The sequence below is a fragment of the Engystomops pustulosus genome, chromosome 1 (genome assembly GCF_040894005.1).
Source record: "Engystomops pustulosus chromosome 1, aEngPut4.maternal, whole genome shotgun sequence".
In the NCBI taxonomy this organism is placed as follows: Eukaryota; Metazoa; Chordata; class Amphibia; order Anura; family Leptodactylidae; genus Engystomops; species Engystomops pustulosus.
This window is the reverse complement of record NC_092411.1, coordinates 39,319,060-39,341,444: the sequence shown is the minus strand read 5'-3', so window position 1 is coordinate 39,341,444 and position 22,385 is coordinate 39,319,060. Positions and strand designations below refer to the sequence as shown.

Here is a 22,385-nt window from a genome sequence, read left to right as displayed (position 1 = left end):
AGCCCCGTCTTTGTGATTCCAGCTGTGTCCTATTTATTCGTGTATTATTGCATCTAGATTGTTGGCAATACACAATGCTTGTGACTGCTGCCAGCACTTGTATTATTTAACTCTTCTCACAAGACTTGCGCACAGTTCTCTATGTCTTAGGATTGACTTGTTCATCGATATTTTTGTCCATACCTCTTCTTGGGGTTCGTGTTGTAATTGTGTGACACAAGTCTACATGTACAATTGTTGCACCATCAAAATGCATCATGGTATAAACTAGGGGCACTCACTCATAGACCCAGGCACTGTGACTGTGTTAATCTTATTCATTACCTTCTTTTTTTCTAAGAACAACTTTTACAATTATGCTAAAGAGTCAGAGGGGCTCTGGTAACGCAGCCAGGAGCCCTTCGGTGATGTAGCTTCACAGGCTGCTACACTGTTTCTCACTACCACCATGTGCTAAAACTTCCTGTGCTGTAGTTAGATTATATCAGGCTGAGGGAGGTGGAGGGGGAGAGAGATAGTGTAACATCCGGTGATGCTAGACCACACAAGTGCTCTGGTAACCTGTTTATAAAAGGAAGAAAGCCATGGGGAACAGATATAAGAAGATTACCACAGTTAGTGTCTGGACCTAAATATAAGTGTCCCTGCTTTATCATGGTAGATTTCCTTTAACCCCATTACTCATAATTAAGGTCATGTTCATGAGCTATTCCATGTCGCCCCATAATGACTAGTCCTGTAAAGGCCTCAATGACCAGACTCTCTTAGCCTCCCTGCACACTAACATGCTGGCATACGGGACACGCGCTGGAGAGCAGGAAGGGTGAACGCTGCACACCCCTCCCCTCTCCATTGGGTTGCACCACCATGCACATGGGGAAATACCGAACATGTTGTATCTCTTCCCCGTGTACGGTGCCTGTACTGCCGCCCGGAGCCTACTTAATGATGTAGGTGTCCTAATGTTGTACCTCATCATGCCCTTACAGGATATTGGAATGATTACTTGTCAAACAGTACTTTAGTGTATTTTGTTTTGTTTTTCATAGATCTGCAATAGAAGAAGCTTACTCCCGGTCGATGACAAAACTTGCCAAGTCTACCAGCAACTGCACGCAGCTTGGGTAGGTTAATGGTATTCAGTAGATAGTGCTTAGTTTTTTATCCTTTGTGATCCTTCCTACTCCTCTAGAGAAGTCTATGATATCAGTGTGTTGTATGTGATTTAGGACATTCGGGCCTGTTTGGGATGTCTTCAAAACCTCTACAGAAAAGCTTGGCACCTGCCACCTAGAACTTGTCAAAAAGTTGCAGGACCTTATCAAAGACCTTCAGAAGTATGGAGAAGAGCAGCTGAAGGCGCACAAGAAGGTGTGTGAACGAGTCCAGGGTTTTGTATACAGACATTAAGAGTTATTGGATGCTTAATTCAGACTGTTTTTCCATTTGTTTACATCTGGCAGACAAAGGAGGAAGTATCTGGGACGCTGGAGGCCGTACAGAACATTCAGAGTATTACACAATCGCTGCAAAAAGCCAAGGAACTATACAACATCAAGTGTGTTGAACACGAGAGGCTGAAGAAGGAAGGGGCAGCCCCAAAAGAGATAGAGAAGGTAACTTCTATAGGGGAGGATATAGCCCTCACTGTTCATATAATTGGTATCATCCAGGTAATAATAATAATAATAATAATCTTTATTTATATAGCGCCATCAAATTACGTAGCGCTTTACAAATCATCAGGTACAGATTATATGCAACATGGCGGCAGCAGCCAGGCACAATCCATTAGTCATTAGTCTCTCTAAGAGGCTGGCCGTATACCAGCGGTATACCAGTGCAATTGGTACTATTTTTAGTAAATGTGCCCCTCAATATCAGAGCTTTCTACAATTTCTGACACTCCTTTTCTATTGGATTGGGCTGCAACATACCCAGCTCAACCTGCTCACTCGATTAGTGAGACCGAGACCTATATTCTGTGGATTTCTGAGAGTCCTGTTCTTATCAGTGGAGATCCCAGCAGTCAGTCTTTCACAGATCACGAAAATGAGTGGCCCGGTGGGGTCCCATGTACCGCCATTGGACCCCTTGTCAGACCACCGTCAGACTAATGGAGCATACAGCCCCGCATGACCGTTCAGCTCCATTAATCTCTATGGAGGTGACAGAGATCGGGGAGCGCAGCGCTCTAATAAATATTGACTACGAGGAGTAGTACTGTGCCTATATATGCAGGATAATAGTATTAGTGCCCAAATATGCAGGATAATAGTAGTTATGCTGTACCCATATATACAGAGTAGGAGGAGGGGTACTATGCTGTCCCCATATATTCAGATAGGGGTAGTACTACAGTGCTGCACCCATATATACAGGGGGGTAGGAGGAGGGGTACAGTGCTGTCCCCATATATTCAGATAGGGGTAGTAGTACTGTGCTGTGCCCATATATGCATGATATTATTAGTAGTTCTATGTTGTGCCCATATCTTCAGGAAAATAAACAAGGTGAAAATGTATATATTATATACACTCACCGGCCACTTTATTAGGTACACCATGCTAGTAACGGGTTGGACCCCCTTTTGCCTTCAGAACTGCCTCAATTCTTCGTGGCATAGATTCAACAAGGTGCTGGAAGCTCCTCAGAGATTTTGGTCCATATTGACATGATGGCATCACACAGTTGCCGCAGATTTGTCGGCTGCACATCCATGATGCGAATCTCCCGTTCCACCACATCCCAAAGATGCTCTATTGGATTGAGATCTGGTGACTGTGGAGGCCATTTGAGTACAGTGACCTCATTGTCATGTTCAAGAAACCAGTCTGAGATGATTCCAGCTTTATGACATGGCGCATTATCCTGCTGAAAGTAGCCATCAGGTGTTGGGTACATTGTGGTCATAAAGGGATGGACATGGTCAGCAACAATACTCAGGTAGGCTGTGGCGTTGCAGCGATGCTCAATTGGTACCAAGGGGCCCAAAGAGTGCCAAGAAAATATTCCCTACACCATGACACCACCACCACCAGCCTGAACCGTTGATACAAGGCAGGATGGATCCATGCTTTCATGTTGTTGATGCCAAATTCTGACCCTACCATCCGAATGTCGCAGCAGAAATCGAGACTCATCAGACCAGGCAATGTTTTTCCAATCTTCTACTGTCCAATTTCGATGAGCTTGTGCAAATTGTAGCCTCAGTTTCCTGTTCTTAGCTGAAAGGAGTGGCACCCGGCGTGGTCTTCTGCTGCTGTAGCCCATCTGCCTCAAAGTTCGATGTACTGTGCGTTCAGAGATGCTCTTCTGCCTACCTTGGTTGTAACGGGTGGCGATTTGAGTCACTGTTGCATTTCTATCAGCTCGAACCAGTCTGACCATTCTCCTCTGACCTCTGGCATCAACAAGGCATTTCCGCCCACAGAACTGCCGCTCACTGGATGTGTTTTCTTTTTCGGACCATTCTCTGTAAACCCTAGAGATGGTTGTGCGTGAAAATCCCAGTAGATCAGCAGTTTCTGAAATACTCAGACCAGCCCTTCTGGCACCAACGACCATGCCACGCTCAAAGGCACTCAAATCACCTTTCTTCCCCATACTGATGCTCAGTTTGAACTGCAGCAGATTGTCTTGACCATGTCTACATGCCTAAATGCACTGAGTTGCCGCCATGTGATTGGCTGGTTAGAAATTAAGTGTTAACGAGCAGTTGGACAGGTGTACCTAATAGAGTGGCCGGTGAGTGTATATGCTCATATAAACACTATCGCAGTAGTTGTACTATGCTGTGTATGTATATATGTATGTGTGTGTGTGTATATATTTTTATATTTAATATTATATACAGGACAGGAGTAGTAGTACAGTGATGTATCTGTAGGTGATGCTGAGTAATAATGGAAGGCAAAAGAGTTGATCCAAAGGCTTGATTTTTTTTTTCTGGCTTTCACAAAAGCCAAGAGATGAATGCACCTCTATAACCAAACCCTACAATCACAATGTATAAGGTGTAGGGTTATTTTCTCCCTGGCACCAGCCCTGTTACACCTTTGCCACTTTGGAAAGTTCAGGCATTTCCTGTACTGAATATTTACATGGACTGAATGAACCAGTCAGCATGTGCACGAAGTTCAGAGATGTCCCTAAACGTGTGAGAAGGGTTTAGCCAGACTCTTATTACAGTCTCCACCCTTGCTAAAACAATAAAGTTGTGATTTTGTAGTCACGCCCTGCACAGGCCCTGCATGTCTGTTGACCATTGTGTGACAAATTTGTTTTTATTAGAGGCGGAGGCCGAGGCCAATGTTTTTGTTTTTTTAACCTAAATAACCTGATAACTTCCTATCACATGCCATTCTGGATCTGGGGAAAGCTGGGTTATGTTGGCTATCTAGTCATCTTTATGGACTATGTGATAAGAGGCAGTCTACAGAACCTCACTATAACCAGAGACCCAAAAGCCAAAGGGTAGACGCCATGTTTTTATTATTAGTCTCCTTGCTGGGGGACAATTTGTACATTTGTCACAACCTCTAAGTCTCTTTGCATTTTATGGTGTTTAACTTATATTTAATAGAGAAATCTTCCATACCGAACTAGCATGTACTATTATCTGCAGAATTACTTACATTATAACGTTACATTTATATTTGATTTATTTTAGGCTGCAATAAAAGCCAAAAAAGCCACAGAGAGCTACAAGACCTGTGTGGAGAAATACGCTGCTGTAAAATCTGACTTTGAACAGAAGATGGCAGAGACGGCTCAGGTGAGGGCAGGTCATACATTCCCCTTCTATCTAATGTATAGGAAAAAAAATCTACATTTATTCCCCACTCTGTGTGTAGTAGGCGATTACTTTCCCCACTCCGCGAGGCACATGTATCATAGTTTTTCGGCTGCAGCTTTTTCAAGAAGTTTTCTGAAGTTGACGTGCGTAATCATTGCAATGTATCTTTGTTTCGGTGTGCGACTTTTTAGACCCACATAGAAGCTGCAAAAGTTAGTCTGGGTCTAGCTCTGTTTTTCGACTTATTAGGCGCAAGAATAGACCCATGTGCTTGTGCGTTCCCATGAACTGAACACATTGCACAAAGCGGGAGTCCTTGCATCATTTTGTAACCCTTCTTAGAGTGTTATTGCTGTAGTTCGTCCAGCAGACAAGGACTGCTTGCATCATATTTTCTTTTATGTCCTATGCAATGTGTACAGTCCATCGGATCGGACCAGCACTCTGGTCCATTTCCATGGGCTGAACACATTTGGGCGCAAGGAGTCTTGCGCTTTGTTATTAAGGAACATCCGCTAGATCGCATAGTGTGGTGTTGGGGAACCCATGGATGCCAGAGGTGGCACTCTGTTTGGCACCCGGTCATCAGATCAGCATAGAGTTCACCAGACAGGACTCGAGGCCTCCTCCTGCAGTCCTAGGCCACCCCTAGCTCAGTGCTATTTTAAAGCGACACATCCTTGGCTGCCTGGGACTACAGGAGGACAGAACTTTTCAGGGCCCTGGAGGGAAGCTACAATAATAATCCAAATTTACCCTACTTCATTCTAATGTATTGGTGCCTGCAGGACGCCGATACGATTGAAAGCTATGACATAGCAGGAAGCAATAAGTTACTGCTTAATTTGCTGGCACTTAGCACTTTGAGATAAATTAGAGGGTTTTTTGTTGTAGTTGTTAGGTCTTTCTCTAAAAGGTTCCCCATCACTGACATGGGATGTATTATTGTGAATAAAGAACTTAGGGTGACATAGAAACTTACTACTTAGCTCCAGCATCCTCTGTGCCTGTGTTCTGATATGTTTTGTTTGTATTACTTTCATTGATGCCTGTAAATTCTAGTCATTATTGATCATTTAATTTTTATTTAAGATCAATTTTTTTTTCCTCCTTTGGCTCTGTCAGGCAGCTCTAGTGCGTCCAACTTTGGGGCTTCATGCGACTGCAGTGTGACTCCCCCCTGGCTGCAGGTCTAATGATGCTCTGTGAGAGTCTTAATGACCTTCATGTTGCAAGTAGTTTGGGATATGTGGACGCTGTATCACTGTGTACAATGTTGGTTGAGCAGATCCACATATATCCGTTGTATTCTCTACATAGTTTCTTACTTATCGCTGCTGAGTGTAGCTTATGTACCCAGTGTTTATTACTTGAAGATGAAGTGTAATCTCCCTCCGCCCCCCCGGCTCTGCAGGGATCCTCTCTGGCTCCTGGACTGTTGACACAATAGAGCAGACTACACCGAGGCCTGACACCGCTCTAAGTTACCTTTTATTTTTTGTTTACACTGTGTTTTACCATTTTTATTTTATCTGATCATGTCGGCACCGTACATGTGGTGAATGAGGCCGGAGCTGTCATTCATTTTATAGTCGCCCCTATGTTAGGGATCAGATGGTTGCTGTTAAGGTATGAAGCACTTAGCATTCCTCTCGTCTGACATATGGCCGTGTCTGGACTGCACTTGTACTAACAGGGAAGCCACCACAATCTATGTATGCAAGTTCTCCCGCAGAATTCAATCTAGTACAAAAGCTCATCCAAATTGAATGTAATGATGATGAAAAAGGACTGTGTTCTGTAGGAGTCTTTTGGAGAATTTAAAGGACACCTGTCATCAGGTCTGTGTCACTTGTCCTGTCACCTCTACCTGTTGGAGCAGCTCACAAGGATCTCATCCCAGCCTTTATCTAGTCAATTCATACATTAATCAGTATAAAATAATCTTTTCTTTATTATGTAAATGAGGCTGGTCACATGGTCAGAGGCAGTGATGTCACCCCTGTTCCCCCTCCCCTCTCCTCCCCCTGCTCATGTCTGTGTGTAATGTATAGTAAAGCATTGCTAGTGTGTGTGCTGCATCTGCTGACATGCTGCATCCTCCTAATACACAGAGATACAGACATCGGCTACACAAGTACCTGACATGTTCTGCTATAACATGGCTGCCTGGAGCTGTTGTATCTCTCCTATACACACACAGGATGCAGGGGGCGTGGCCACCAGCACATGGAGCAGCCATTACATGGAGCAGCTGTCAGTCATGCATTGGGGGTGTGGCTGTGCCTCCCACTCATGAATAAGCTGGACAGCATGAATATGCTAATGACTCATTGGACATTTCACAGGTCATTTGCATACAGCTTTAGGACCTCATTGCTTAAGTATACAAGCATGTAGAGGGGCAATGAAGGGATAGAGGCAATGCTTTCTGATGGCAGTTTATGAAAATATATTTAGTTTAGGGGGTTATTTTGCATGGCGGGTTCTCTTTAAAGAGAAAGAGCGTCTGTAGTAGTATATTTTTTGGGTTGTTACTGACAGCAGGACTGTAATATGTGCACTGTTGTGTGAGATCTTCTATGTATTGCTGCATAGCCCTTCCATCCTTAGTAACTGCTGTAGGATTCAAACAGAAGTGCCAAGGGGGAGGGGCTGTGCAGCAGTACAGTAAAGAGATCTCACACACTGAAATCGGCTACAATCCTGGAACATGAATCCACATGAATCCAGGATTGCGCAATCTCCAGGGAAGCTAGAGAACTCAGTCTGCAGCTTTATGTGGTCACACCTGCTGACAGATTCCCTTTAGTAGGCTAGGATACCAGATCCCTTATTTTACTACAATTCTTTTAATAATTCCCACCATTACTTGTGTTGCATTCCCGGTTTAATTGCCTGTTTAGGATCAGCAAGAAGGAATGTAACTTATGTAGTGTAGGCGGTCCGTCCAGTGATGTGCTCATAGATATCAGGCTCCTTACTCCAAATATCCTCCATTATTATTAGCTGCCAGTGTTTATCAGCTCGGCACATCTACATAGAGGCTTCTGTATAGAAGCTCAGCCAGTTCTTACCTGTGCCATTACCTTCACCCCTCATGACTTTAGGGCTGTCCTCCATTCACAACAAAACATTGAGCTGCACTTTGCAACCTTAAAGTGCCCATACATTATACATCATACATTATAGCTCATACATTGTGCATCATTTATTATAGCTCATACATTATACGTCACACAGCACCAGACGTCTCTCTAATAAAGTTTTCCAATATTCCTTGAAGGCAGATGCTGAATGTGTCCATGTATGAGGTGGAAGAAGTATCCTTCTTAGACCTTTGAGGAGCCCGCACCCTGTGCTAATGGTGGCCTACTGTGTTAGGCCGGTCCAAACACTTGCAAGTGTGATGCGATGAACTCGCATCACACTCGCAACGCATGCTGCTCGTAAAGCACGTCCCGAACGCTGCACACCGGGACTGAACTGACATGCTGAGATCACTCCCGGTGTGCAGCGTTCGGGCCGTGCGTTCCCGGTTCAAGTGTGGAACCGACCTTACACTCTACTAGAAAAAAAAAAGCTTTGGTGTATTATCCAAAACGGTAACCTGAAGGGGTGAAGTTTCCATGCGCAGGAATTTACATGAAAACAATGCTGTGGAAACCCCATTCGCTGCCTTTAAATGCAAATTACAGCATGGGAACGTCTACAAATTGTGTCTCTTCCGCTCCCTCTCTAATACACCTGTTATATGCTTCCCCAAAAGCCCAGAACTGAGATCTTGACCATAGACTTCCATCCTTCATGGTTTCAGCAAACACTAAGCTGGCAATCCATAACAGTAACATGTAAGATATCAACAAAAAGAAAACTAAAGTAACAGGAGATGCAGATTTCTCTAAATCCCATACATAGTGTGAGAAGCGACATGTTATAGAGCAGAAGGGGCTGAGCAGATTATATATAATATCTGATCTGCAGGCAGCATGTTGTAGAGCAGAAGGAGATGAGCAGTTTATGTATAGTGTCTGATCTACAGGCAGCATGTTATAGAGCAGAAGGGGCTGAGCAGATAATGTATAGTGTCTGATCTGCAGGCAGCATGTTAAAGAGCAGGAGGAGCTGAGCAGATTATATATAGTGTCCGATCTGCAGGCAGCATGTTATAGAGCAGAAGGGGCTGAGCAGATTATATATAATATCTGATCTGCAGGCAGCATGTTGTAGAGCAGAAGGAGATGAGCAGTTTATGTATAGTGTCTGATCTACAGGCAGCATGTTATAGAGCAGAAGGGGCTGAGCAGATAATGTATAGTGTCTGATCTGCAGGCAGCATGTTAAAGAGCAGGAGGAGCTGAGCAGATTATATATAGTGTCCGATCTGCAGGCAGCATGTTATAGAGCAGAAGGAGATGAGCAGTTTATGTATAGTGTCTGATCTACAGGCATCATGTTATAGAGCAGAAGGGGCTGAGCAGATAATGTATAGTGTCTGATCTGCAGGCAGCTTGTTATAGAGCAGAAGGGGATGAGCAGATAATGTAGAGTGTCTGATCTGCAGGCAGCATGTTAAAGAGCAGGAGGAGCTGAGCAGATTATATATAGTGTCCGATCTACATGCAGTATGTTATAGAGCAGGAGGAGTTTAGCAGATTGTATATAGTGTCCTATCTACATGCAGTATGTTATAGAGCAGGAGGAGTTTAGCAGATTATATATAGCGTCCTATCCACAGGCAGGGCATTTTTTGGCTTCTCTTGTCCTCCAATAGCCGCAGATTGTCAGATTTGCCGGTAACATTTCCATGACACTATTCATTGTGTAGATCTGTTGTTTCCATCCTCTTGCTCTGAGTATTAGGTTTCTTTTTGTATTATACTAAACTGTAAAGTAAAAGTCTGTTCATGTCTGTGGAACATTGAGTTTTGGGAGAGGTGATGTGTATCCAGGCCACTAGCGGCTGTGACGTGTACAGGTTGTTATGAGTAACCGGTGCCTGGCACACACTCAGCCGTGCCATCTGGATTAATGCAGAGCACCGCACCCCTGTGTGCTCTTAATTTTCTATGTAAAATGCCAAAAGAGGTCAACTTGTTTCCCCACAAGCTTGGACAACTTGCTGTTTAAGCAGCTATAACCTGTCTGCTGCCTCCGTGCTGGAGGGTCCAGTGTAGCAGGAGCGGAGCTACATGTCACCTCTTTACTTCTTAATCAGAAATTCCATTTGGAAGCAATTTTAATTAAATCCAAATAGTCTGAATTCCAAGATTTACTGATGTAGAGGTGGTGAGGAAGTCGCTAGATGGCAACCATAGGCGTTACACTGCTTACTCTTTTCTATTGCTTTTATTTAAAGATTTATATATCCATTTTAAATCCCACAATCCTTCTTTCAGGTACATGTTTATAAGTCTGGTTCAGACCACATTTCTCATCCAGGGAACAGTGTTAAAAGGTGCCTTTTTGGAAAAAAATAATAAAAACAAAATCGGTTTTAGATGGTGTCCTATGAGCAGGCAGCATGTTATGGAATAGGTGTTGTTGAGCAGATTATACTTGGTGTCCTATTTGGATGTAGCATGTTATAGAGCAGGGGCAAATTGTACATAATCTGTGCATAGAACAGGAGCTGAGCAGATTGTGCATAGTGTCCTATCTGCAGGCAGCATGTTATAGAGCAGGAGGAGCTGAGCAGATTGTACATAGTGCCTATCTGCATGCAGGAGGAGCTGAGCAGATTGTATATTGTGTTCTACCTGCAGGAAACCTGTTATAGAGCAGGAGGAACAGAGCATGTTGTACATAGTCCTATCTGAAGGCAGCATTTTATAGAGCAGGATGTGATTGTACAGTTTCCTTTCAGCATGGAGTATGTTATAGAGCATGAGGAGCTGAGCAGAATGTACATAGGTTGTACATGATGATGTCCTATTTGCAGTCAGCATTTTATAGAGCAGGAGGAGGTGAGCACGTTGTACATGGTGTCCTATCTGCAAGTAGCATCTTATAGAGCAGTAGCAGGTTGTACATAGTGTCTTATCTATGGGCAGGACATTATAGCACAGGAGGAGCTAAGATTATTTCACATAGTTTCCGATCTACAGCCAGCATTTTATAGAACAGAGGTGGCAAACCTATGGCAAGGGTTTCCAAAGGTAGTGCGTAAAGCCCCTTTCAGTGGGGCCAGGCAGGACTTGGTTGGCCCAGGACGTGCCACGCTCAGCGTTTTTTTTGCAGTGAAACCTCCTGCTCTACCGGAGACTGCAGGAAGAGAGAGAATGTGTGAACAGGGTCAGATTTTCATTGGAGATCCAAATTTTCCCTCCTTCTTTCAACCATATTGAGATCCTCAGGGCCGTAATAAGATTGCTATAAGTTACTGTTTGAAATGCTGTGTCTGCACCATAAATAAGTGGGTTGCAGATTTGGGTTGCAGTTTCGGTACTCTGTTTATAAAGGGTTCTCCACCCTGTTGTAGTATATATAATAGTGTATATAGATGGCTCTTCTCGCTGCCTGTGTCCTGGGATTATTGGAGTCTGTAGTGGAATTCCTGCTCATTCCCAGCCTGGAAGCTGCAGGATGCTGCTCTTGTATTTGCTGATGTCGGCACAGTCTCACCCATCACATGTTTCCTGCAGGCTTTTTCCTGTTTGCTTGGCTTGGTCATATGCATTTCTGCTGGTGTCACTCACTTTGTAGAAAATGTGAATGCATTTATTATGAATTATGTCCCAAGATGCGGTGCCTGGTGTAAACAATGTGTGTGTTTCCATAGTGAAGGTCCAAGCAGGTGCGGACTTGTCCTCCCAAACAGGAGCGCTAGCAGCAGATTCATGACTTTAAGATGATGTAGCGAGGGAGCTATTTAAAGGAAAAGGTTACTCCTTGTCATCCGATAATATTTTACCATTACACCTTATACGTATATACAGGCAGTGTCTTCGCAGTAAAAGGTCTGTTCCTGTTCAATGAGATTACCCTGGAATATGTGTGGATGCTATGCCAGCTATTCCATATACATCCTTATGGCACAGATTTCCCTTCCAAGTCCTTACAAAGGAGGGCCACAACATATCCTTCTGTATACTCGTACAGTGGGACCTGTTTTCGGGTTTGGCTCCTCCCCCTTGAAAGCAGGAGGAGGAGTTTATATTGGCAATAGACAGTGATTGGCTACTAATGAATGTCTGTATGTCTACTATCCTGCTGATATATACTGAGCAAATAGAGGCAAAAAGGATTCCCCCACCAACCGGTATAAGCCTATGGAAATGTTTAGTGTATATACCAGGAGCTTTCCTAGCGTATACACTGGAAGGCTCCAAACGGGCGGCACGGTGGCAGCACTTCTGCCTCGCAGCGATGTGGTCCTGGGTTCAACATCTGCAAAGAGTTTGTATGTTCTCTCTGTGTTTGTGTGGGTTTCCTCCGGGTCCTCCGGTTTCCTCCCACACTCCAAAACATACTGGTAGGTTGATTAGATTGTGAGCCCCATGGGGACATGCTTTGTGCAGCGCTGCGTAATCTGTAGGCGCTATATAAATAAAGATTTATTATTAATATATGTAGCCTAATAGAAAAATAAGTAATTACAAGATTGCAGCTTGACAAGACTGTGCTGTCACTTCTGTGTTGTGTGCGCCCTCTAGTGTCTTTAGTTAATAATGCAGTCATTGCAAGTTGTCTATGTGTCCTCTACATAATTGAGGCTAAACATTTATCAGGACCTAAATAGAAAGAAGTATCACTGCATGGAGAGGCCAGTTATCATGGGACGAGGCTGCTGAGGTCACTTATCACCTGTACATGTGGGAAATCATTACTGCTAGCAAAGACAGGGGACCATTGATGTATCTGCCTGGAATCGGCAGTCATGAGAGAGATGACTATTGGTGTAAAATAAAAACTCAACTAAGAGCCCATCAACCGATTTTGTACATTTTTAAAATCTGAGGCTCAAAGGGAATTTGGGGTGATGCTTAACGCATAAAGGGATTGTCTAATGATCTAAAAAGATGCAGCAGTGTTCGTTAATTTAACAAAGCTATACACCAACAGAACACCTATTGGGTTGGCACGATTTTGCCACAGCTTGACATATATTTTTTGGTCTGTGATGTCTTTAGTTTTGTAGTTCTGAAATTGTCCTTTGAAATGACATCAGAACCGTGCCTGTAGGTGCTAGGGTTCAAAAGTTCTAGGCATTTGTAGAGTGGAGAAGGAGCTGCTGCAGGTAGACAGTCTGCAGAAGTCCATTCACCCTCTGTAGCTGTAGCTGGATCAGTGGAATAATGCTGCACATATTTATAACATTTGTGTGAAGGTTTTTTTTTTTTCTTTCGATTTTACTACTCAGTAAAAAAAAATCTTTAGTATTTTTTTTTCCACTTCTTTAGTAAACAAAAACATGTAATGCAGGAAACTATCATCACGTTAAAATCCCATATGGTATGAAGCATAAATTGTTATGAAATGGAGCAGGACAAAACAGCAAAACGTCTGGACATTCATGTACCAATGACCCTGTAACCCTGTCACAAAAGGGTTATAGGGGTTTTCCCACAAAGCAAAGTTAGGCCCTATCCACGGGATAGGGCCTAACCTTCTGATTAGTGGGGGCCTCGGTGCCCGTTGCCGAGCGCAGCGCACACCAATCTCCATCAGTTTCCTAGTGATTAATGGAGCAGAACGGTCATGTGCAAGCGACTGCTCCGTTATTCTGAGGAGCCAGTTGGTCGGACCCCTTGTTTTTGTGATCTGCGGGGATCTCGGCACTGAGGGCCTAACTTTGCTTCATGGGAAAACCCCTTCAACCAAGCAATTGATCATTTGACCGGACATTTGCTTGGTATGGAGTAAAACTGCAGTTTGTATGATTTCTGGCTGCTCCTGATGGATTTACACACTATATGTATTCTATGGGGAGCACTGCCACCTAGTGGGGAACATAGAGATTTTACAGAAAACCCAACTAACTTCCTATCTGTTCTGCACTTTTGGTGCATCTAGTGATTTGAAGCATAATCCTTATACTTCGATAAGGGGGATTGATAGTCCTTTTGGATTGTAGTTTTATATTAAAAAAAAAACAAAAAAAAACTGAATGTAGATAATAATACAAGTTTACATGCTGATGGAGATACTTGGGCTAGTAGTGGTAGTAGTGACTGCTCTGCACCCGTCCAGAGCAGGATTGTTTGTCCAAACCACAGTATAGTACATAAATTGGAGAGTTACACATGTACATCCTAAAAATGACTCGACTTTTGTTGGAAAGTAACTTTTTTATTTGTTTAATGGTCAGTATTATTTGCAGGTGAGGGGGGCCCCTATGGGAGCAGTTTTTCACCGGCCACTTTATTAGGTACACCATGCTAGTAACGGGTTGGACCCCCTTTTGCCTTCAGAACTGCCTCAATTCTTCGTGGCATAGATTCAACAAGGTGCTGGAAGCTCCTCAGAGATTTTGGTCCATATTGACATGATGGCATCACACAGTTGCCGCAGATTTGTCGGCTGCACATCCATGATGCGAATCTCCCGTTACACCACATCCCAAAGATGCTCTATTGGATTGAGATCTGGTGACTGTGGAGGCCATTTGAGTCCAGTGAACTCATTGTCATGTTCAAGAAACCAGTCTGAGATGATTCCAGCTTTATGACATGGCGCATTATCCTGCTGAAAGTAGCCATCAGATGTTGGGTACATTGTGGTCATAAAGGGATGGACATGGTCAGCAACAATACTCAGGTAGGCTGTGGTGTTGCAACGATGCTCAATTGGTACCAAGGGGCCCAAAGAGTGCCAAGAAAATATTCCCCACACCATGACACCACCACCACCAGCCTGAACCGTTGATACAAGGCAGGATGGATCCATGCTTTCATGTTGTTGACGCCAAATTCTGACCCTACCATCCGAATGTCGCAGCAGAAATCGAGACTCATCAGATCAGGCAACGTTTTTCCAATCTTCTACTGTCCAATTTAGATGAGCTTGTGCAAATTGTAGCCTCAGTTTCCTCTTCTTAGCTGAAAGCTAAGTTTCTGAAATACTCAGACCAGCCCTTCTGGCACCAACAACCATGCCACGTTCAAAGGCATCAAATCACCTTTCTTCCCCATACTGATGCTCGGTTTGAACTGCAGGAGATTGTCTTGACCATGTCTACATGCCTAAATGCACTGAGTTGCCGCCATGTGATTGGCTGATTAGAAATTAAGTGTTAACGAGCAGTTGGACAGGTGTACCTAATAAAGTGGACGGTGAGTGTGTATATATATATATATATATATATATATATATATATATATATATATATATATATTTTTTTTTTTTCAATATATATATATTTTTTTCATGCTCTATTGGGGCTGGGTGACTGAAACCTGTAGTTTACTTGTTTGTTTTGATAATCGAGAAATTGTGTTTCTGGATTTATGTTTAATTAACAACAATGATGTCCTTTGTTTTCCCACAAGTCAAATGTGATCTGACAGATCTGATTCTTATCTTTAATATGACACTAGTTCTCAATAGTACAGAGAGCAAGAAATGGGCATCTGAAGTGACACTGTCCTTACAGCCTCTATACATGACTCTTCTCTGCTCATTTTCACCTGAGGGTGCTGTCACACGGTGCGTTCTTGGTCCGTTTTCAAACACAAGTTTTTTTGTACGCTTACCATGCATTTGGCTGGTTTTAATGCGTTATACAGCTGCCTACATTTCTAGAAATTATGATAAAGAGGTTCAGACCAGCCAAACGTGTTGTAAACGTACAAAAATGCACGTGATTTCAGTCCATTTAAAAATGGTCCAAGAATGCGCTGTGTGGCAGCTGCCTGACTTTTATTGTTACATGGGAGAAGAATGACAGATGGCAGATGTATGGGGTTGTCTATAAGCATTTTGTGTGTAGCATGCGTCTGGTAATCCTTACATTTACATACTTTTTGGTTATTATTTTTCAGAAATTTCAGGACATTGAAGAGGCACATCTCATTCGGGTGAAGGAGATCATCGGCTGTTTTTCCCATTCTGTTAGCGAGGTCCACATTCAGATCGGCCAGGTACATGATATTTAATATGACCTCGGTGTAGTGCAGTTTACCAGACTTTACATAAAACTATACTGTTCCCCATAAGGAAAGACTGGGTTCTGGCTGGTGATGGCTGCAGTGCTGAGCTCAGCTTTTCTGTCTCATCCATTAAGACTTCCGCTTTCTTTACCTGCCCCCTCAGTCACAACACTGACATAATTCTGTAGGATGTGCCAACTTTACCGTCTCTTAAAGACATTTTTAACAAAGTGCAGGAAGAGATTTGTCTGCTTTTTTAGCAGTAAAAGCAATTTCCACCATACATGGCTGCAGACATAGTAAGGTATTGGCCCTGGAGAACTGTGTAACTATATATTTGTGTGTTAGTAGTAGTTGTAGCAGAGCTTTAAAAAATAGATTTATATTCCTGGAATTGTAGCTGGATACGGGGCACTCTGGTGCACTTTATTGTTACAGCACAGCCCTCCCCCCCCCCTACTGTAGTGGACTTCTGTATTAGAAGTTACTCTGGGGGAAGGGCTGTGCAGTGTTCAGTAAAGAGACCTTACACATCAGTGCATGAAGTTCAGCTACAATCCTGGAATACAAATCCATATTTCACATTTTTGCTGCTACTAACAATACACACACATAGATACGATTACACACTACTCCAGGGCCAATTCTAAGTCTGCAGCTTGAATTGGTCACATCTGCTGGTGGACTCCCACATCACTGTCACTGATATGGTTACATTATCACTATGCCGCTTTCTGGCGATGTTTTATTCACCATCCCAAAAGTCAATGTGAGTTGACTTAAGAAGTTTGACCGGACTCTAATGCATCCATCTGACTGCCAGGTCAGGCGATTCTTCATACCAGTAGACACAGTTTTACTTCTCCAGAGTCAGATGACTCTTACTGCTGCTGGAGGGAGAATGTGACAACTTTTTGAAGTTGCATTTGATAACCTGGCTGTGCAGGTAAACTATGGCCACTTTCTGGCTACTTGATATTGTTTGCCCGCTGTCGGGATTCATTGCTATTGATGCACTTACAGATTCTTTCATTATTTCCAGGTCCATGAAGACTTTATAAACAACATGGAGAATATCACAGTAGACAGCTTACTGGAGAAGTTTGCTGAATCTAAAGGCACGGGGAAAGAAAGACCAGGTGAGTGCGGCTTCCTGATCTCTCGCTGGTATCTCTGTGTGACAGGTCATGCAGAGCACAGGGGGGGGGGGCTGCGTGTCACTGTTCTGGTTTCAGAGACTGGCGATTGGCGTGTCTGATTGATTTGGGAACCTGCACATCGTCCCCCTCCCTCACCACCTCCCCTGAAGCGTCAATGTTTAGCTGATGGGAGACTGTCCTGTATGCCCAGTCAGGCTACTGCTATTAGGAGAGACACGCAAGTCTTTTCCAACTTCTCCCACTGCCTGCTGTCACCTTGTAAACTGCAGAGAATGAAAGTTTGCAGCCGTCAGATCTCTAACTTAAAAAACTTTTCTTAAGCAAAACTTTTTCAAAAGTTTTTACCATAATGAAGTCAGTACAAATGTTTTCAGTATGTGTATACAGCTTAGAAGAGGGGAGTAAATGTCTGATTGTGGGATATCCTACTGCTTGGAAACCCTGCAGTCGCCATAAGAGAGACCTGCAAGTCCCCCTGGACTGCCCAGTACAGCAGAGTACTCCAGGATACGCTGTCCCAGAGGTACCATACAATATAGCCAATGTGCATTGATCCACTAACTTCATCTGGAGTTTATAGAAGGCTTATAGGACAGCTTACCCCCCTAAGGTAAGAAAGCTGTAGTTATGTGGAAGGAAAGCCAGATGAATTATTTGAACAATGTACATAGTCATTATGCAGTCTGGTCCACTTTGGGCCCGCAGCTTAAAGAGCCTCTGTCGCAATTTAAACTACTTGTTCCCTCAAGTCAGGTTTGAATTGTCTACAATTCGGTATTTTATGTAAATTCTTAGGTCTACTCAAAATCATCTCCAAATTCATCTGCAAATGGAATAATTGGAGTAGAGTCACTTTTATCCTAAGAAGAGTCCCTTTTAAAGGCTGCAGGTGTAGTGTCACTTCAGATGTTTCCATCTTCAGTCCTTCTAGATACATACTTTTAATATTAAAGCTAAGTCTTATCTTTCAGATCACATCAGGCTTGTGGTTCGGTGATATACAGAACCGGAGAAACAAGCTGTTAAATCACAACTGGACCTTGATCTACAGCTCACATTTCCATTCATTTAACTGCCTGTATCTCTGGTTCTGGTAGCTTCCAGAACCAAATGATGTGATCTGAACCTAAAGTGGGTATGAAGGCTTTGTAGCTACACACCAGTATTACTAGAGCTACATGTTTGGTGGGTGAACAAGTAAGCAAATGACTTGTGAGTAGCTGTGTCATCTTAGGGTGTTAATAATTAATAATAATAATCTTTATGTATATAGCGCCATCATATTCCGTAGCGCTTTACAAATCATATACAAATATAATATTACATCACAGAGTACATATTTTTTTTTATCCTGTTTAGTGTGTATAAAATGCTGTGAATTTTCTGTTTCATGCATAACATCATGTCTGACGAAGAGAACTAGTATTCTCGAAAGCTCACCATCCAATATACTCAGTAAGCCTCAAAAAGGTATCGCCGGATTTCTTCACTCTTCTATCACAGAGTACAAACAGTCATATGTAACAATAGGATTGAGGGCCTGTGCACACGAGAGCTTACAGTCTATGAGGGGATCCTGGTTTGTGTACTGGGGTGTGCGTGTCAGCAAGGGGCTCGCATGTTCTAGTCCTGGATGAGTAGATGCCCCCTTGGCGTTAATAGGGGAGTGCAGGTGTATGGTCTCTCCATACAACATTATATTAGTACACGGAGCCTTCGGAAAATAGCTTGATTGTGTCCTCGCAGTCCTGACCTTTCCTGACCCAGCTTTACCAGGGCCGAGCTAAGAGCAGTCATTTGTTTTGACAGCAGAATTAATTGAGGCTAAAACATTAGAAATTCCACTTGTATCAAGCTGTTCATTAGGAATTGCTCTCTGGCTTTAGTGCTGTCAGAAAAATGAAATGTCTCCCTCTGATTAAATAGCAGAATGATGGCCGGTCCACTGAATCTCCAGAGAGAGGTTGAATAAACTTTCTACTGCGGAAACGATTGCGAAGTGACACGCCGCAGGAGGGAGGTCACGATGTGCACTGATATCCAGCTGGGCTGTCAACTGGCCCCATGCCAGGCACGCAAAGCCTCGCCACTCACTGTGGCATGGGAAGCGCATACAGGAGATGTGAAAAGAGCCGCTCAGCCTCGACCTGCAGAATCCTCTCACAGAATAATGTTTCCTTTCCCAGATTGTACTGAATGTTCTGAGAACTTACTACCTTACCTTTACAGGAGATGCTCAGCCATCGAGCCTGCATTGTCTGCACTGTATGTACTGAGCATACTCCATGCATAACTCTGAAGCCAGAGACTGACTCAGAGCAGGAAACATAACCGGTTAACCATGTTGCAAAAAAACCCCAATGCCGACCAGACCTCCTGCCTCCAGGACCCTATGATCACAAGGCTCAGAGCACCTGACATAGCACAATTAGAGCGTCTGCTCCTGGCAGCTCAGGGGCACCTAAACCAGGTGGTATACGAGGCACCAAGTGGGCACAGCACATCCTGGAACATTTAGAATCCAAATGACCATAATACCGGCACCGGACGGCATTGAAGTACACGGTCAGGCACTTTATAGCTGCGGCACACGGCACCCGCACCGCACGAGTTATTGACAAGATTATAAGTTGGAGCACAACTTATGTGGACTAACATTGCATACACACCACCGATACACCGCTACGTGAACACGCCACCACCGATACACCGCTACGTGAACACGCCACCACGGGACACCGCTACGTGAACACGCCACCACGGGACACCGCTACGTGAACACGCCACCACGGGACACCGCTACGTGAACACGCCACCACGGGACACCGCTACGTGAACACGCCACCACGGGACACCGCTACGTGAACACGCCACCACGGGACACCGCTACGTGAACACGCCACCACGGGACACCGCTACGTGAACACGCCACCACGGGACACCGCTACGTGAACACGCCACCACGGGACAATGCTACGTGATACATCGCCCCCTCCCCAAATGTGTGTTCTGTTTTTTTCCCCTGCAATCACTTCTTCTCCGACCCCAATATGTATGTAGCCTGAAACATATATGTGACTCCCAATGCATGTAACTTGTAAGCCTGTAACACATGACCAGACACTATATACAAAACACATTCCCTGTGGGATCAATACATTTTATTGTATTGTATAAAATAAATAGTAGTTCATCTCGTGAGGGCCTGTCCTGCAGTGGTGACATCACACATCCTGTGGTCTCCATTACACCAAGACACATATCAGCCCAATGGCTTCATGCTAGAGGTTGATTGTAGTTGTTAGGCTCCATCCACACATCCGTATTGGGTGAAGTGATCTGGTCACACAAATTGTATCCAGATCATGGCCCCCATAGAGGAAGAAAGAGTTCTCCTTACAAAGACTTTGCCAGTTAAGGCCGCCTTGTAGTCATGTGCAGATTTATAACCATTGATGCTCCACTAGGGGATTTTGGGAAATGTCCCATCCTGGAAAATGGATTTACAAGGGAAACAATGCCTCCTTTTGCTACCTTGTAAGGCAACTCCCTTACCATAATAATAATAATAATCTTTATTTGTATAGCGCCTTTAGATTCTGTAGCCCTTTACAGATTCAGGGGAACATTTAGCATGAATTTCAGGAAGCCTAATGACATGATGTGAGATTAAAGCCAAACCAGTAGATTTATTCCAGAAGAAACAGATTCCTAACTGTAGTCAACACTGTTTTGATCTGGTCGTGTCTCTTCAGTACAGTGTAGGGAACTGGTTTAGCTGAGTGAGAGGCCATTGATTAGGGTCATGAAGTAAGACTGGTTTGGCTTTAATCCCATATCATGTCATTAGTCGTCTTGAAAGTCGTGCTTCATGTTAAGGGGGAATGCCTTACAAGGTAGCCAAACGAGGCATGGCGTGCAAGAGGCCTAAATTACAGCTAGTGACAGACAAGCTCCTTGCACCCAACAGATAAAATAGTAGCTAAATAAACCATTAGGCTCCTAATTCAGTTCCTGTTAGACGCCTTGCACACGAATGTTTGAGGGCCATTGCTACGGCTGTATCATGGCCCCCATACACAACAATGGCGCCCCGTCACGTTTCCTATATTTTTCTATACATTTTCTATATTTCCCGGTGGCTTAGTGGGTAGCACATCTGCCTTGCAGCGCTGGGGACCCAGGTCAACATCTGCAAAAGAGTTTGTATGTTCTCTCCATGTTTGCATGGGTTTCCTCCCACACTCCAAAAACATACTGGTAGGTTGATTAGATTGTGAGCCCCATGGGGACAGGGACCAATTTGGCAAGTTCTGTGCAGCGCTGCGTAATCTGTAGGCGCTATATAAAGAATTATTATTATTCCCGTATTGCAGTGCCGGCCACCAGCCTGTGTGTGCAGGGGGCCTTAGGGTAACGTGGACCTTTAGATCCAATTATAGTGTTAGAGCCTGTGACACTTGGTGGATTGTCTGCTATTCTGTTGGGATAGCCTGACCGTCCCTACCCTCCAAGGTACTGACAGAGTTGTTTCAGGAAGTTGTTTCATTCCTTTGGCCTTCCAGTGGACTGTGATTGTATTTCAGTTATCATAAACACATATACCTATTTTATTTTGAATAAAAAAATAAAAAAAAAAAAGTACAGTTTGCAAAATGTTTGTAAAGGTGATGTTACCAGTGACTGCTGGTCCTCACTTGTGTCATGTGACCAACTATCTGATTGGTGGAGGTCAGACTGATCAGGACCCCCAATCTAGAGAATGTTCTTTCCACTCCCTTCAATATTATGGAAGTTTCGTAAATGTTAGGGCAGGGCACTCGTCTATCACATGCCTGACACTCCATCAATAAGTAAGCGTTCTCTGGATCGCTTGGGGGTCTGCACCGATCAGCCTTGTATCCTCTTGCAAGCAAACTTGGTGCACCCCTATAGCCTGTGCATGCTGACTTGTTTCTTGTGACAATATAAAATTCTAAAAAACAAAGATTTTCAGATACATTTCGAATAAGTCTCTAATTATACGGATATTATTGGCTTTACTCCAAACACAAACTTGTCTAAATCATTCTTTTTTTGTGTCTTTTATCTTTAATGTTGTGTTATAGTTATTAAAAGCCTAAAACATCCCTCCCCCTGCTTCGCACTTTTATCTGTATCCAGCATTGCATGACCATGTCCTGTTGTGTGCACTAGGGGGCGATGAAGGACTGTAAATTGTGTCTGGTGAGAAGAAGTTTTGGAATTATCAAACAAAGCTGTCACTCCCAAAAATACCCCCACCAAACAAGCCCCCCATAATCCTCTCCTCAGCCCCTTTCTATATGTGTTAAATTT

The 22,385-nt window shown here is 43.7% G+C and overlaps 1 protein-coding gene across 2 annotated transcripts in view; it reads left to right on the top strand.

The window, feature by feature from the left end:
- FCHO2 (FCH and mu domain containing endocytic adaptor 2) overlaps positions 1–22,385 on the top strand; it is a 74,529-nt gene that overhangs the window by 19,065 nt on the left and 33,079 nt on the right. For both annotated transcript variants that reach the window (XM_072138715.1, XM_072138725.1), the window contains exons 3-8: positions 1,050–1,124; positions 1,230–1,371; positions 1,464–1,616; positions 4,673–4,777; positions 15,781–15,879; positions 16,931–17,027. In XM_072138715.1, the coding sequence (XP_071994816.1) occupies positions 1,050–1,124; positions 1,230–1,371; positions 1,464–1,616; positions 4,673–4,777; positions 15,781–15,879; positions 16,931–17,027 (671 nt within the window). The remainder of the gene's footprint in view (positions 1–1,049; positions 1,125–1,229; positions 1,372–1,463; positions 1,617–4,672; positions 4,778–15,780; positions 15,880–16,930; positions 17,028–22,385) is intronic.